Raw genomic sequence first — 18084 nt, 5'->3', positions numbered from 1 at the left:
TTATCAAAGCATTTTGTTCACCTTAGTAGCAAACTTAACACTAAGCATCCTGATGCACTCCTTTTTTTTAAAAAAAAAAGAACATTCTTTTATGAAAAAACACAGATTTTTCTCCAGGTGTTGCATTTGCTTTTCCAAAAATCAGTCAGCATATAAGGAAAGTGTGAAACATTATTCTGGCTTCAGGGGATAAACATTGTCTCCCTTTGTAGTCAGATAGATTGAACAAATGTGTACTGTTAGCTGCTCCCAGGATACAACATTATTTACTTAAAACCCAGCAAAAAAATGAATGTTTTGCTGTCATAAACTGCAATAATAGATGTTTATTTCATTGGATGAATTAAACTATAATATTTGTACATATTTGTACAATAGGTTGTATATCATAGTATAGGAATTATTACACATAACCAAATATGGTTGTAGGATTCCAAAACAGACAAAAAACTTTTTTGATATCCCTGACTGCCAATACAGATTGTATACTGTTTGTCAAGACAGCTCGGTTTAAGGAAGTGTATGGCAATGACTATATCAGACATTGATACTTAGTCAGTGAGGTTCAAGGTTCCTTTGATAGGCATCAACAATATGACATGTCTGTTTTTCGTACACAATTTGTGAAGACATGAAAAAAAGCAGCCTGTTGGTCTCAATGAACTGTCAGATGTTGAAACTATTATCAAACGAGTTATGTTTTCTTTAAGAAGCCACTGGTAATAGAAAAGTAACCTTTTTAAAAAGTAAAAACAAGTTACACTCCAGTTCTGTGTACTTTTTTTTTCTCATGGGACAAGTGTTACCATAAATTGTGCCGGGAGGGGCACTCAGTAAATCCTTGAAGTGAACTTGTTTTCTGTTGCTCTACACAAGCGTGGTTTTAATCCTCATTGCAGTCAGTTATAAATATTTGAACACTATCGTCTTCCTTAACTATGATGAAGGGCTGCACTTCTATGCAGTTCTAGATGGATTGGGACACTACCACGCAACAGCTCTCCCCTTTATTTTCTAAGGCTCCCAGTAGCATTTCAATCTTTTACAGTCTCCTTTCACTCCTTTTTACTATATTCAGGATCTATTTACCTCTGGTTTCTTTTTTAGTTTCAGAGTAAATTAAATTGACAATATTCTCATAAGCAATATTCAATTCAATTCAATATTCAAATCTTAGTACCGTAAATTAACTAGTGTAATACATAGAGTGCAAATAAACAGTGAGAAATAATGAACTCTGGAATTTTCTCATTTAAAAAAATAGTTTTCATTACATCTTACATTAAAGATACGACGCTAAGTACTGGTCAAAAATAAATAATTAGCAGACGGTTTTGTCTTTGGTACACCCAACAATCACTACATGAGCATTTTCTAATTATATAACTATTTGAGTCTTCCAAGGAATTCTTCCTTAAAGCCGAAGAGCAAAAGTCATTTTTATTTCACAATTGCAACTGTGGCCTCAGATCTGCAGTACAGTAGATGACACACCCCTTTAAAATTAACCAGACAGACTTCTCTCATTCCTAATTTGGCTTTAGGCTTTTTTTGTCAGTTTCATGACACAACACAACTTGGCACCATAGCATGCCCTGGTCTCATGATGTGTGTGTTTTCTCACCAGATTTAAAAGATTTTCTTTCCGCAGTTGAAAGAGAAATGATAAAATCCCCTGTGCTGGTGTTATGCTGGAGGACAAATTCCATGTTCCACAAGTCTCACTCCACCTTGCACAGAGGAAGGAAATGTTGGACAAGGTTCTTTTGCTCCAGCCTGCAACCACGGCCCCCAGGCTTTGTCAAAGATGTCTCACTTGTCCTACAGAAATGTGAATGCCACTAACTGTATTGTACATTGGTTAGTCAAGGAGACTGGCTTTCTCTTAAGTTACAAGCACAGTCTGACTGGGAGCCTGTCACACTGGTCATAAAAAAAATTGACCAATAAGCAATTGATTTCTAAAACTGTTTTAGAAAAAGAAAAAAAATAATTTCGGATAATCATTATCCCATGTGAAAAACAAACAAACAAAATATGAAGAATATTTTGCACAGCTATACAGTAACTCATTGTGTTTTTAAATGTCTGAAACTCCTGAGACATTATCTCTTCTTCATTTTCATGGAATGTATAATAAGTGTTTTGAGAAAACTACAGATTTTTCATTATCAAAGTGTTCCAGTGTTTTGTGTCTATGTAATGCTCTTTTATGTACCCTTATTAGACAAGAGTGTTATATATTCAGTAGAAGGTTTTATATAATTATTTGAGGAACTAAGGCTATTGAGTAGGTCAAAGCTTTAAAAATATACTATGTAAGTTTGAAATACTATATAATTTATTTTTTCCTTGTGTTTTGCAGAACCCTTCCCTCTGGTTTTGTTTTTTCTTTTATTGTTATGCACGTGCATTCCAAACATTGCTAAATGAATGGAAAGGCGGCATTTTGATTGTGGAGTTATACCTCCAGTAGTCTTTAATAAACCTAGTAGCATAATTATTTTGCATTAGATTAGTACCTAAAAATTCCAAATGGGGTCAGTTAAATTTGGTTCAACAAAAGCCTCACAGGTGCATGCTGGATCTGCAAAATAGGACAAATTGTGTGCTGTGTTGTTTATAGTCTTTTATCTTTTTCCCCCCGATACTCCAATTAAAGCCTCATCTTCAGGTACAACACTCAAGGATATTTCACTGCCTTTTAAATTTTCAGCTGTTCTTATTACCTGATATAAAGATAAATGAATAAAAACAGTGCCATTGTGTTAAAACAGGAAAGCCTACTAATTATTTGGAAATGAGTTTTATTAGTGAAAAATAAGGGCTCCGGTGATTAACATTCAGTGGGTTGATGCACTTTCAAAATATTCTAAATATAGCCAGGATTAATTATTACATTTGTTAAGGGAATCTGAACCTACTGTCTCTAACTGGCGCAAGACTGGGACAAAGCTGAAAGCCTGGCTGCACATTGTGTTCATAGGCGAGTCAGTGTTGCTCAGGTCTAATGGCAGTTTTAATCAGTTGCTCATGAGTTACATAATTTTCTTGAAAAGTACACATAAAGGCCATATAAAGACCACATTGTAAATACTAGATTTCAAAGTCAATATGACTTGTGAAAAACTCAGTGAAATTGAACTGACATTGAAATGAAAACCAGAAATAAAAAGATAATATAATATATTGGGGCAGCAAGGAAAGGTATCATGTCTTGTGGGTCAAGCAGTGTAGCTGTTGTACATTGAAATTCCTGTTGAACGTTGGTAACCCTTATCTAGGAAAGATATACACTATACAGAAAAAGACAACAACATCCATATAGTGCAGACAGACAGACCACAGGTAGTGATTGTTGGATGTTCAGAATACAAAATCGGTCCCATCTGCACATCATTGCCATGGTGCATTGGTTTCCATGTTCCGATGGTCCTCGTGGCTGTGCATGGCCGTCTCTCCTTGAACTCCCAGACCCCAAGAGAGGCTCTACGAGGTTCCGGAATAAGCGCTGTCATACTCTCCCACAGCTCTTCATCAGTAGGTGGAGCTGAGGAAGATGTCTGCCTATGAAGGCAGAGGAAGGCGACAGCACATTCAGGATGTCCATTCGGCTCACATTCCTCTTCTGTCACTGGACCCTCAACCTCCATCTTGTCAAGATTGTGTGGTAACGGTTGAGGTTTCCTCACAAAAAGATGTTTTCTGACAAGGGGAAACAACATTCTCCTGCCGCTAGCTCTTGAGCCCTGCAGCAATGAACTAATGGTGACAGAGGCAGGGCCACTGAACCCTGGCCAGAGCAGAACCAATGTGAATGGAAACATTTGCATCCTTGGCAAGTGGCTCTCAAGGGTTTCCTGAAGAAGAAGAGATAGTGTCACGATCGTTACTCCTCCTCTTAAGGGCGCTCCAGCCCTTCCTCGTTCTGTCCCATTCCCCACACCTGTTTCTTATTCCAGCCCCTCTTTAGTTCCACCTTTAAAGCCAGACGCAGGCGATTGCTCGGGGCTTCTCATTGAATCCCGTTTCGTGAGAGCCCGGGGTCCTGCTGCGTCTGGCTCCGCTATGGTTTTAGTTTCCTGTTCCTGATTCCCTGTCCCGCCGGTCCCGACCCGGTTCTGGTTTTTAGTTACTTTGGATGGATACCCTGGTCTTGGACTTCGCCTCCCGTTTTGGATTTCCCTTTTGGATTTATGCTTGGATTGTTTGCCCCGGACTCACTTCCCCTGGACACCTGCTCACCTCGGACACGCCCCCCTGTCTCCTGACCCACTCCTGCATGATATTTTTCCTTATTGTTTCTTCACCTTCTGGATCGTGTCGTCCGCATTGGGCCCGGATAGAACTGTTCCTGACAGATAGACAGTGACGGGGAGATAGATTATTGAAACCGTTATATGAAAGCTTCATTCAGGAACACATTTTGACGACAACATGGAAACAAAAACCAAAATTAATAGCTAAGGTTTTTAAATATATTATTTTCTAAAATAATTTGCTGCTTTGGTTTTCTGCTTTATTTCATGTCCTACTTATAACGAACAAACCATAAAGCCTGTCACCCACTCTGGCACTGGGAGTACCCTGCCAGTCATTCCTAAAAGCTTACTGGAGCACCAAGAAATATTGAATGTTAAAAATTAAAAACTGGATTCAAAGCCAACATATGACAGCGGAGGCTTTGAATGCAAATGAAACTTTCAATGACAATACATATTTATAAATGGAACAAAAACATAACATTGTGAAAAACAAGTTAAAAAGAAAAGAGAACCCTTGATCATAAGAATTAGACTAGCTTTTTGGAAGCTTTTTCTAAAGTTCTTGTGACCTCCTGTTGTTTTCTCATAGCTTCCCAAGGACTCAGCAGTAACTGTAGGAGCTCTTCTCCTGGAGTCCAGGGAGTCAGCTTGCTTCTCTTCTCAATGGGTTTCTCCACACAGCCAGTACTTGCTGCTTGTCTTCTGTTTCACCTCACAACTCCTCCGGTTATGAGTGAGAAGGATCTCAGAAGGCACACGTTTGGATAGGGCCTCAAATCAGGATCTTTAAATATTTCAACAAAATGCTCCTGATTCTGCGAATAATCAACCTTACAAAAAACAGTTTTAGCCGCTCTAAATGTTATCACCTTTGTGCATAACGAGCTAACGAAACTCAAAGTTGGATAAAAAGTATTGGTCTGCGTACAGTATTTGTTTTTTGAACAACTATTAACAAAATAACAACCTACATGGTAGGTGTGATTAAATTATTAATGTGTAGATTTGCTTAACATGCAGTGTGTTGTTTTTTCAAAACTACCATATTCCTGTTGGTATCCAGCCATACAACATAAGAATACAAGCATGAAGTGTGAACATAATGCTCACGGTACTGAAAGATGAATTGTATGATAAGAAAAAAAGTTCCATTGAGAATATTGCTTTGTTGGAAATAAAATATTGTGTTTGCAAATAAACTCTTCAGTTTAAAACTTGAAAGCAGAGCTGTGCCTGGTAAAGCTTGCAACTATAGGCCTGTAACCCAAAGCTGCATGCGTTCACTGCTTAAAATGACCTGGCGGTGTTGCTTTAGTATATGCGTTGCCTGTTGAGGAAGATAGGATTTAGGGCAAAGGAATGAAAGATCAAGCAAATACATTTCTATCTCCCTGGTTTGGCTGCAGATGCCCTTTTTTCTTTTCAAATTTATAAATCCTCACGCGGTGTATGGGGCTATAGAAAGAGAAAACTCAATTAGATGCTTTGGCTCCGGTGCCCTCTAGTGTTGGAAAAGGCAATAGGATAATGCACATATAATATGCAATTAGCTTTTAACCCAACTGGTCACAAAAGCTTCCATAATCTAAGCCTATGGTTTATCCGACTTTATATTTTCTTCATTATTAGTTTATAATTTATAACTTTTAAAACGAATCTTGGAATTCATTTTGGCATTAAGGGCTGAACTACTTTAGATGTACAGTATATGTTTGTAAGCATATACGGTAAATACTGTATAAGGCACACCTATAAAATACATTCCTCTACCGTCCACAGGTTCTTGTTACATATGCATATTCCAGCAATCATATAGAGGACATAGAATGAGCTTATTACTTTTGGAAAAACTTGATTGATTTTAATTTTTCAGAATGAAAGAAAAGCCAAATACAAACAACAACAAAAAGAACTCACACATAAAACCTTTTATTACATCATATTATCATGTATCATGTAATATCAATTAAATATGTGGCATTAATTGTGCTTCATATTTGGAACTTTTTTTTTCTGTGATTATGTTTGAATTTGTATTACTATAATTTGCCTAGTACTGTTTACATGTACTCTATGATATTTGCAGTTAAATGCTAAAGTTTATTTTATGTGATATAAGTGTTATAAGTGTAGGTTCAAATAAAAACTGTGAGAATATAACCTTTAAGTTGACCTGGACTTTTTTGTAAAGAACTTCTGAAGACCATGGCCATTGACCTGTACAGCACTTACCATATCTGAAGAAAACCTTAAGAGCACTGTCAAAAAGAGCAGGCCAAAGGCAAACATTTGCTCTTCTGTATTAAAAAGCTGATTTATCTCAAGCACTGGGTGAATGTTGCAGTAGTGTCATAGTTGTAGCACCTGTAATATCAAGAAGAAAACATTCCTAAGCTTCACTTTCCAAATTGGGAAAGCTTCATAATATAGCTTTTAAAAATGATCTTTTCAAGTTGAATAGGTCTCACCAAACAAATCACTTAATTTTATTCTAACAATGTGTTTTTTATACATGAAAAAAACTTTTGCAGTAACAGAAGGATTTGAATAAGCTTAAATAAAACGATAATGCTAAACTCTCCAGAAATAATTCTAAATAACAGAAAACATAAATACAATAAAATTAAACTTAATAATTAGCACTATAGCATTCATTGCAATGAAGACAATGTGTATATGACCTTATGGGACATTGAATTTAGAAATGCTGTACTGTTATAAATGAGCAATATTGTCCTGTAAAATGTTTTTAAATTCGATAGATTAGAAATAATTGTCTAGTCTTGCACCTGTATTTTTCAAAGACAATCAAATATAACTGTATTAAAACAGACAAACATGTAAAAAGGAATGCAAAGAATTTTTCCATTTTAGTGTTGAATGTAGTCTCATTAAAACATAAGTACACTTAATTTAAGTAATCAGTCTGGGAATTTCCACCATTTCCTTGATCAGCTACATTGAATCACAGTCAGAATACAGCTCTTTAATGAGTATGAATGTACTTAGAATTCACTTTTTTCTGTGCCTTTTTAACTTACAATGAGAAAATTTCCAAATGGGAATATCCCTCTGAGATCTTGCTCTTGTTGGTTAGTTTCTTTGGGTGATGTAGAAGCAAGGCAACATTATAGGTCAAGTGCAGAAATCAGAAATTTGCTGTAAATTCCAAAGAAATATAAACAAAAGTTGTTTCAAACAGATTGTAAAACTACTTCAAGGAATTTATGGGTGTGTGAACGAACAAAACTAGTTTATTAACCACTGTGAAATCAGTGGATTTTGGATGGAGTAAATAAGCCATACACTACACTTGCTTGTAAAACTAATCTAAACTGATATCCAAACTAATCTAAACAGATATTAAGTATGGTATTATAAAAATGACTTCCAGCTCTTGAGTGGTTAATGTTTTAATGAACAAATAAAAACTTATTTGCTGTCCCTAGTCTCAGAAAAAAAGCACCTCAAAGCAATGATTATCTTGAGTGTCTCAGTCCAATATTGTTACCTGCTGGGATATGAACACAGTCTCTAAATAAATTGCAAGTGGCCTTGGGCAAGTAGAAGAGTCTCTCTTTGATCTTTTTACTGGGAATGAAGTGAAATGTTCAGTCAATCAATCAAACTCATAAGTCTTCACAACAATAGGGCCAACCTTAGTCTATTATTTATTTTTAAAATCATGTATTTCATTATCACAGGCACCTGGTCTCCGGTCGGGGGGAGGACGCGATCAATTATTGATACAGCCTGCATATCTAACTTTGAGTTCTTTGACATGCTTGTCACTAACTGTTGTCAGAACACATTTACTTTGATGATAAATTTGAAAATTTTTGTATCGCATATGATTATATATTTAAACATAGTAGAGGGAGGCTCAAACGGCCTTCCTTCCCTGTGAATTCCCAGCTTGTTTCCGTGGATGTATTTGATGTTCCGTCTGTTGCTAGGCCTGGTCTTGTTTTTAAACACTGAAGTTAGGTGTCTTCACCTTGTAAAAGATGAAAAAAAACATTAAGGTGTTTCGTTTTATAGAAGACTCTGAGATCAGAGCAACACAATGGACCATTTCTTGTGTAAAGGAAAGAAAGGGTCCCTCTGAAAGGATCAGGGAAAAGAGGCCAAATTTCTAGTTGCCACTTTCACAAGTAAATGGGTCAGAGATGTGCAAGAGAGTTCACAGGAATGTTTTGGGATTTGGCACCTTAATATCCTTGGATAGAAGACATCTGCTCTTATTTACAGGATTGTACAAAAGTCAAAGGCTGCAATATATAGTATTTGAGCTTAATAGTGAATAGTGAACAAGCTTTCTGACTTGCTGTTGTTCTTTCATGTTTATTGTCCCCAAGGAAGAAATCTAAAAGAACCAACCTCCTCAGCACAGAACTAGGATACTGAAATCACTTTTTTTGCACTAGAAATTATGTAACATACTGTATGATCAGAATCTCCATTGGTGTTTGATAGGGCTGTACCCACCCCAAAATATACTTTAATCACCTCTTTAGTTATCTTATTGGAGACACTATAGAAAGTATAGATTTTTTTCCCCCACATCTATGTGAAATACCAAAAGCACTGAAATACAATGGCAGAGAAACAACAGTTGCAAGGGAGAATAATTTAGAGGTAAAGCTGAGAGAGTCCTTTCCTATGAAAGTAAAGAGGCTTGGGGGGTATTCAGGCCCAACTCACCCCACCACTGGATGTTGATATTTCATGTAGGACACATTGTATAAATTCTCTGTCATATTTGGTCTATTCAGGTTTAGGCTAACAGGCTGACATTCCATTGACCTAACGTGCTGTATGAGTGGAGCAGAGCCTCAGCCACAGCCCAGGCCAAGAACCCCAGAGACATACTGTGAACCCACTATCCATCTTTCCACTTTTCACCATCACTAGTGCAGCAATTTTATTTTACCTCTTTATAGTCTAAAATGTGTTTTGGCAAGTGTTAATGGCAATATATGAATTATATTAAATCTCCATGGCTCATCATTCAAAAGTTCAATACAAACCAAAATGGTCTTGTCGTCTGTTATAACAGCAAGCTAGAATACTAAAATATAAAACTAAATTGTAAAGACAGTGTTTACTGTCTTAAAGCATTTGTTTTTGTAATTGCTTGAATCCAACCTAAGTGGTTATGTTCAAACTAGCACAAAAACATGCAGACTGCCCCTTTAGTGGATTAAAAAAAAAACTTTTAATTCTCCCATTTTACTGAAGCATGTAAAACAAAATTGGGCATGATGTCCGAGTAGAGCGATACCTCAACTGAAAATGACAAGGCTTCAGTTTGGTTTTTGTTTTACTGTTTTACATCTTTTAATGTTCCCAACATTCCCACACGCACATTCACAAAAGAATATGCTAACACGTCCTTGTTCACAAATCAAAATTTAAACAGATGTTTGCTTCATTTCTCCAAACAGCAAGCTCCTTTCAAACTGCAGAACTATTGTTGTATACCATTTTATGGCTTAGGCTTCTGTTCTTTTTTTTTTCAATTTCCAAAAATATAGAATAGACACTAGAGGAGGGTGGGTTAAAGGTAAATGTCAAATCCTAAGTAAAGTTTTAAAGTATATGCAGGAAAAATGAAAACTACTTTAAAACAAGTGGTGCATAAATTTGTATGGTCCTTGTGAAGTACTTTTTTTTTCTCCATATATTTCTATGTGTTCCCAGTTTTAATTATCCCCTAGTATGAGGTTTAGTACATCATAAGCAATTCTGTGCCAGAGAATAATAAATCCTTCCTCTGGCAGAAATTCAGTGATTTTTGTACAGGCTGTCTGGCAACTCCGATAGAAAAACAGAGCTGGCAGAGACTAAGAAAGCAGTGGGCTTATGGAAGAATAGGAGGATGATCTTTAAATGCAGGGGTCTCCATCCCAATGTGGGAGATTTGGCAAGCCTTGCTACTCCCAGTTTGTTTCAACACAAGATTAAGCATTTATCAGCCAATTGTTCAATTGTTCTGCTCTAATAAACGGCTATTGTTTATTAGATTCACATGATACATGCATATTAATTATCATAAATACAATTCTCTTTTTGCTTCAAGGTATGATTTGCACCAAAAACCCTATAGTTTCTGGTTTTTATCATGATTTGTGTTTCTTCCTTTTGTTTTGTTGTTGTTTCTTTCTGCAAATTGTTTCAATGTGCTGCTTTATAAGTTAATTGAGCGTAAAATGCAGCCCATGCTGAGTGGTAATGCTGTTCGGTGAAATCACTTTGCAGGCCAATCTTCTCATCAGCACAATGTGCTCTCCTATAATTTTCCTTATTGAAATTTCCCAAGTGTTGTCAGCTTGATATTAAATTAGTAAATGGCATAATTAGCCCTTATTTGATCTCTGGGGACAATGTGGTCCTCATGGAAGTATACATTCTTTTCTGGAAGACATAAGCAACAATCACACATGGCACTTTATTACAAAGTATTCCAACAAGCCCTACAGGTAGGAGAGAAACTGGTTTTGCCCACTCCTGAGGATCCACAATCTCTGTGGTGACACACCACACATTTTGTGCCAGTGTCTCCTTATGCAGAAACACCACAGGTGCACATTTTGACTCAGGCAATATGAAAACTTTCCTTTTGCCTTTTTTTTACTTCTACAGAAGTTGTTCTCAGCAGAGCTATGCACTTATTGAACATACAGTGTGACCATATTTTCCTTATGCCAGCATTTTGCATTTTCCTAATGCAAGGAAAAATTTGCATGAATTTTAAGACAATCTCAGATGTGACAGCTTTCAAAATGTTTAATATGCTGTGCCTTCTCAGATGGGGAAAGGCTATGCAGTTCATGCTAGATGGAAGAACAAAGATACTAAACAGACAACAAAAGGCTGCATTTTTCTGAACTGTTTCAGACATGTTAAAGAAGCTGACCTTAAAATGATTTTTATTCATTATAAAATAAAACATAAAACTCAAAGTATATTTCTGTGTTACTCAGCGAGATAAGTTTTAGTTAATCTGTAAAGAATTCAAGAAGCATTCAAATACAAATTATTTTCTTCAGATTTACTAATTTGTTTGAAAAGATAAAATAGAGGTGTAGTCAATTAACAAAGTTTACCAAGTAGTGTAAGCTTGTGTCTCCTAAATCCATCTTTCCAATGGAAATGATAGTTTTCTTGGTTCTCAAGAGATATTATGATGTACTCAGATTGAACAATTAATATTCAACAAACAAAATGTGCCATAAACACTTCTCTTGGAGCCTTTTCAATAAATGTCAAAAGAACATTACACTTTACCATTAAGTAATAACTATTTTCAAACATAGTTAACTTTTATTGTTAACCTGATGACACTTAATATTTATCGCTGTTTAACTGGGTGACATCAATTCTACTTTGGTTTAATTTGAGTGTCTTGTTAATATTAAAATTTGTTGTTTCAAAGTTTTCTGCAATAACACCAGTGTGCATTATTATTATTCAAGTTCAAAGAAACACATTGTTTTGTCTAAAATTATGCTTTAAAAAGACAGTAGAAAACTTATTTGTTTTATTTTTAATTCTGCATTAATTTTGAATCTCAAATTAAAAAAATTACAAAAGTGACGTTTTCATGTATGTATCAAAGTACTGTTTAGGAAAAAAAATTACGACTTGAAATAAAGAAATGGAAGTAATGAATTAATGTTGGAGAAAGAAATCTAAATGTGAAGATAATTTAGAGAAAACTTTGCTGAGTTACCAATTCTAAATGTAAAACAACAGATTCTGTAAGAAACCAAAGCATTGTTTAAAAGCCCTTGTTAGCATTTCCCTTTATTTACAATACTTAATAAAGCTAAAGCTGTTAAAGAGGCAAGCTGTTTTAAATTGCAAGAAAACTATGAAACCAGCAGGAAATGCCTGCTTTTATGAGTGGAAAAGAGTATTATGGAAATGTTCTGGCATCAGCTAATGTTGACACACATACAGTATGTAAGGGCAGCACATTTCCAGATTGTTCCTCTGCATTATTGGTAATGCAGACCAGGACCATTGTCCTGTCTCCTCCAGTATCAGAATGCTTTGCACCCTATAGGGCTAAGGATTATATCTTCAATGTTTTTTCAAGCTTTTAACAAAAAAAAGTTTATTCTGGAGCTGCAGCTCACATGACTATCACAATAAAATGCATGTGCCACTTGCACAAAAAGGCAACACATAATAGGAGAGCTGTTGAATAGGAGAATAACAGCTGAGCCATCAATACTGGGAACGGTTTGCCTCATCAATGAACTGCAAATTAGGAGGTTTCAAAATGCCACTTAAAGAAGATTAAATGCAAATATTAAGAAAACTCAGCTGGTTATGAATATTACTGTATGTACTTCAGTGCAGGAGAGGTGTTAAGACTCAGAAGAGATATAAGACTAGTGAACACTTTACAGTAGAAACTGGCTCAGTAATGGGTAGATATTACAATATAATGTTTCCATTGTAAACAGTGATTGTTAGTATGAATACAGCAGTTTTATCAACTAATTACTTTAAGTTTTGTTTTAAAAACATACATTAAATGCTCATTTGCACACTGCAACAACATGTTTTTGTAGAAGAATTCCTGCTTATACTGTACATAACCCTGGCATAAATTATGTAAAGAGAACAGATTAATGTTTGGAAGATTTATCTCATCAGGCATAAAAAAGTATTCTCTACGATGAAAATAAAGAGTCCTTAATTTTTTCTTTCAGGGATCTGCATTGGTGGTATTTATAAACTTTGACAATCTATAAAACCTTGCTGCAAAGCAGTGGCTTTTTATTTATCTTGTCATATTTCTGTAAGTACAAATGTGCAATTGTTTTTTTAAAAGCTGCACTTTATTGTGAAGAATTAAAAGGAGTATTGACTGTTGATGCCTGATGATTCACCTAATTATAATATATTTCTAGAGCTGCAAGAAATGTGTAATCAATTTACCATCAGTACTGCGCTTTTTGATATCCACTACAGAGCATCTTTCATCTTTTTACTATTAATTTTTAAACAGTGATCAAGCCTTGGTTTCATTTTGCTTGATGATATTATCTTGATCATGTCTTTCTGTTCATTTGTTGTATTATTGTACAGTATCTCACATTTATTATTTTAATGTTATGTAGTAACATCTTTACTATATTAATCATTACACAATGTAATTTAGTGCCTGTGGAAAAAACAGTGGAATTGTATTTATTTAACACTGGAAGTTTAATTGGAACTTAGAAATTAGAATTATTTTCTGTTATTCCTGATGGAAAAAAGCTATATACTATATACAGGGATAAAATAAGATCTTAATCATTTGTTAAGGTTCAGTGTATTTAAAACGATTATCAGGCAAGACTTTCTGTATTGCTTTTCCTGTTGATCGTTGTATTTGCTAAAACAATTTTGCAAAGCTGTTTTACCTTTAACGAGAAGTTCCTTTAATGGAACCAGTTGAAAGATATCCCTTCCTCTCTTGGTACAGTAGGCGAATCAATTTCTTTCAAACCAAACAGAATAATGGAGTTATTTAATTTTAAATGCAAACACAGTTGTAATCACGTCCGTCAATTCTCATTTTAATCCCATTTCAGAGAACACGAGACAGTGATAATTTTATGTATCCCTAAAATACTGTATTTTCTCACTTCACTGCTTTCTAAAACATGGTGTAATTAAAACCAATTGGTGTGGTAAAGATGTCCACAAATACAAATTTTACAGTAAGCAAATTTAAGTAATCATAAAGTCAGTTAAGTTAATGCCACTCCTTACTTTCTTAATAAAGGGAATAGTTCTAGGCCCAGAACTGTCTGTCCTTCGTAAACACAATCTTGTACAGGAGGCCTGTCAGCTCTCTCTTAATGGTGTCACACTTCGATGAAGCTTGACAATGCTTTCCAGCAGATTATTATTTAATCTCACTCATTTTGATGTTGCTGGCAGGTCTCCTCTGGCTGTTGTAGTGTATCACAGCTATGGGATACACTGTTCATATTTCAAAATGTTTTGAGTTTAGTGCTACGTTACATTCAGGCATTTTCAGATCCTGCTGTCTACACATTAGACACTGACACCTGTACTCCAGAGAGATGAGAGTTACAGTTTTCTGGCTCATACAGCTGAGGAAGACCTAAAGAAGGCTTTTTTTTACAGTAAATTCAATCAAAATGCCAAAACTTTTACTTCTTCCAATACAGTAAAGTGTGATGAAATGAAATAAATAATACAAGACTTTTGTCTCATCTTTGTTTCTGATGCATATAAAAAAGTAAAACTATGGGCCCAGTGACACTACACTTTACAGTTAATTAGTTTTTAAAATATTGCTTATAGTGTAACTGTTCAGTGGGTGTGTTTATCAGTTGTCAAATACAGTACTAAATTATCAAGATGGTTTGGATTTGCTCAGAAATTCTATGAAGTAACTGGATGCACTTTGAGAGCCTTCAAGTGTTTCTTGAATGTTCAAGTTAGTTCTCGGTCTAAACTATACCGTATAAGGTAAATAACCTAGTTTTTAAAAATGAAGGTATAACACCTAAATATCTCAGAATTCAGTATAGAAAATGATAAAACAAAATAATTCTACAGAACATTCTACAATTCTACATTCCCTCCATATTTAGTAATTTTTACCTTTGATGTCTTACTTCTTCTATGAGAAAAAAATAATAATTTCAACTCAAATGGATTCAAAAGCATAATATAATTCAGTTGTTCCAAAGGGAGCACTGACTCTTCTCATTACAAAACGTGCCAGGAGTCAGGTCTATATCACACAGTGTTTGCCTCTACGTTGAAATATAAAACATTGCATGACTTAATGAAATCCTTGTAAGTTAAAAGAATATGCAGAACAACAAAAACAAGACTGTTTTGATTTCTGAAATGGGCTCAGTGAAAACATTTTACACACTCACTCCACCATCTGCAGTAAAACTCCCATCATCTTTTGTCCACTGCCTGAAAAGCAATCCTACAAACCGCATGAGCCACAGTGCACAAAGCAACATTTCCGTCTGTGTTAGCAAAGATGGAAAAGCTGAAGGATTGTGCTGATTTGGAGCCTCAAGTGATTACCATAACAAAGCCTTGGGTTTTTCCCCTAACATATAAAAAGATCATCTGAGGCCTTGACTGAACTTTAGGGACACCTCTGAACATCCAACATGGGAAAGGTAATAAGAGAAATGTTAGAGACAATTAAAGAGGAACCAGAAAATTAAGGCTGAATGAAATGGGGGTTTAAGAGATGATCTTCTTCCTTGAACTAAAAGCTTTAAGATTTGCTGTGGAAGGTCAAGTGTGTGGGACAGTGGGAAAATTTTAATGCTATTTTATTTCTGAGGTCATTGGGATAGAATCTACAGAACAATTGCAAGATGTGTAGTTAACTTCGTTTTCGCATTATACAAACTATAAAGAGGTGAACAAAATACTGGACCTCAGTTATCAATATGGGCACTCACATAAAGGCATCTGTCCAGTCTGCTTATGGTGTTAAACAAATGTGCATGATTTCAATCAATAAGCTCAATTTTAATATGAGTTTTGTTCTGAAAATTGTGTTAGCGTCTCCTAATATATTTTGAATCTGACTTTAAAGATCATCTTCTACGAGGACAGAAACTTCCAGGGTCGTTACTATGAGTGCAGCGGCGACTGTGCTGACATGCACTCCTACTTCAGCCGCTGTAACTCCATTAGAGTGGACAGTGGCTACTGGGTGCTCTATGAGAAGCCAAACTACATGGGCTACCAGTACATCTTGAACAGGGGAGAATATCCTGACTACCAGCGCTGGATGGGCTACAATGACTGCATCAGGTCCTGCCGTATGTTCCCACATGTGAGTTATTTCTGCTTCATATTGTTTCTTTTATGCTGAACTGAAGCAATGATGATTGCTGAAAATAGGCACATAAGCCCATCACATTTTATTTAGAGGTTGCAAAAGTTTTATAGATGGAAAAAGTTAACTCGTGCAAATAATCTTAGGGTTAAGGTATACTTCAATGTCTAGTCAGAAGTACTGTTTTATTAACATGTAATTAAATGTTGATGGTGGCTTTAGTCTAATACCTTCTGATTTGATTTGACTTTCACTGGAATTTCAGTACCGAGGATCCTACAGAATGAGAATCTACGAGAAGGCTGATTTCGGTGGCCAGATGATGGAGTGCATGGATGACTGCCCTAATGTCTATGACCGTTTCCACTACCGTGACATTTACTCCTGCAACGTGACGGAAGGTTACTGGATCTTCTATGAGCATCCAAACTACAGAGGCAGACAGTACTTTCTGAGGCCCAGCGAGTACAGGAGATATACTGACTGGGATGGCATGAGCCCTACCATCGGCTCCTTCAGACGCATGATGGATAATAACATGTATGTGTAATTCTGCAAAATAAAAATGATCTTAAAGGCAATAAATGGTTGCCTGACTGTTTTTACTTCACTATAGTAAAGGACCTTATACATCCACACACTTCACCAAGTTTTTAAGAGGACCGCGGGGGGAAACTGCCCTGGAAATTATAAACAGAAACCATGGATCTACTGTAAGATGTCCAGATCAAATGATCTATTTGGTCTAAGAGGCAAATCAAACGTGTGGCTTCCTCTGTTTGTGTGTTTTTAATGTAGGCTTCATATACTGTACACTCCTCAAAATGGTTCCAGAACTTTGACTTGGATATCACAGAATAATGCCACAGATGGCTATTTGGGATAATGTAAATTCTGCCTTCAAAGTTCCTAATCATAGACTGAACCTCTAAAGTTTTATATCACATACTATAGAGTGTATCATATGAAACTAGTACCTAGCCTCCTGTGCACACTCCGTCTGGAGGTGCTTCTTTATGTTTTAAAAGTGTCTAAAGGTAGTCTGTAATCAAGTCTCTTTTTGTTTGTCCATTCTTCTTAGTAGAAATATTCCCTGTTCACACCTGGTTCTCTTGCTAGGTGTTGACTCTAATCTAGTCCTCTTGCAGGGGTAGAAATGGACCTGGTGGACTGGTTTGAATGCAACACTAAAAAGTTGCTGCATGAATGCTGCAGTGGGAGTCTCCAAATTCCCTTTCTTGGCATATAGTGATATTTCTTACAGTATATGGAGCTTTTGACTGCTAGGAAACATGGTATCAGTCTATAGGATTATAGTACTGCTGCAAATGAAGGTCTATAGAAGGTCCCATAGTTGTTTTTGACCTATTTTAGATAGAGACTTTGGAGAGCAAGGGATGTACAATGAGTGAGGTTGTTTTGTGTGGAATGGGGAATGTTATTTTATTTTTTGATGTTGTATTTTGCTTTGGAAATAATATTGATCTAAAAAGAAAGATGCTTTACTTGCCACTGTTTTGCAAACTACACAGTTTATTATTAAATTGACAAGGTTTCGGTAAAAGGAATATTTAATTTAAACAGAAATGCTGGCTAAATTCATATTGGAGTTTCAAACAAAAATACAGGAGGAGGTCAAAACTAAATCTTACTGAATTCTGCTAACCCTGCCTATCAATATCATGCTTTCTGGTTACTTGCTTGCAAGTTTCTTGTCACATATCCTCCCTCTTCCCAATCTTCCGCATTGCAGTGGCTCTCTGTGGCTTCTCTTCTTTTGGAAGAGAGATTCTGACTGCCCCGTCCTTACTTACAGAGGGGGTATCATTCTCCTCAGTCAGACTTACAGTATCTCAATAAAACTGTATTTCCATCTTGCCACTCCTACTGTACATCTTAATTGGGGTTTAGTCAGGCTATATGAAAAAAGATCAATGGTGAGACAGGAATATACTGATTTAT

At 35.8% G+C, this 18084-nt stretch overlaps 1 protein-coding gene across 2 annotated transcripts in view; it reads left to right on the top strand.

The window, feature by feature from the left end:
- LOC148661690 (gamma-crystallin S-1-like) overlaps positions 1–16707 on the top strand; it is a 62658-nt gene extending 45951 nt beyond the window's left edge. Inside the window, exons 1-3 of one of the 2 annotated variants that reach the window (XM_088635781.1) lie at positions 15357–15448; positions 15877–16119; positions 16388–16707. In XM_088635781.1, coding sequence (XP_088491907.1) covers positions 15440–15448; positions 15877–16119; positions 16388–16672 — 537 coding nt within the window. In that variant the 5' untranslated portion in view covers positions 15357–15439 and the 3' untranslated portion in view covers positions 16673–16707. Of the gene's footprint in view, positions 1–15356; positions 15449–15876; positions 16120–16387 lie in introns of those variants that run through there. The other variant, XM_088635780.1, reaches the window with a different exon arrangement.
- Positions 16708–18084: the final 1377 nt, after the last annotated feature.

The sequence above is a fragment of the Lepisosteus platostomus genome, chromosome 6 (genome assembly GCF_059453375.1).
Source record: "Lepisosteus platostomus isolate fLepPlt1 chromosome 6, fLepPlt1.hap1, whole genome shotgun sequence".
In the NCBI taxonomy this organism is placed as follows: domain Eukaryota; kingdom Metazoa; phylum Chordata; class Actinopteri; order Semionotiformes; family Lepisosteidae; genus Lepisosteus; species Lepisosteus platostomus.
Note: the sequence above shows the minus strand (reverse complement) of the source record. Positions and strands in the feature narration are given on the sequence as shown.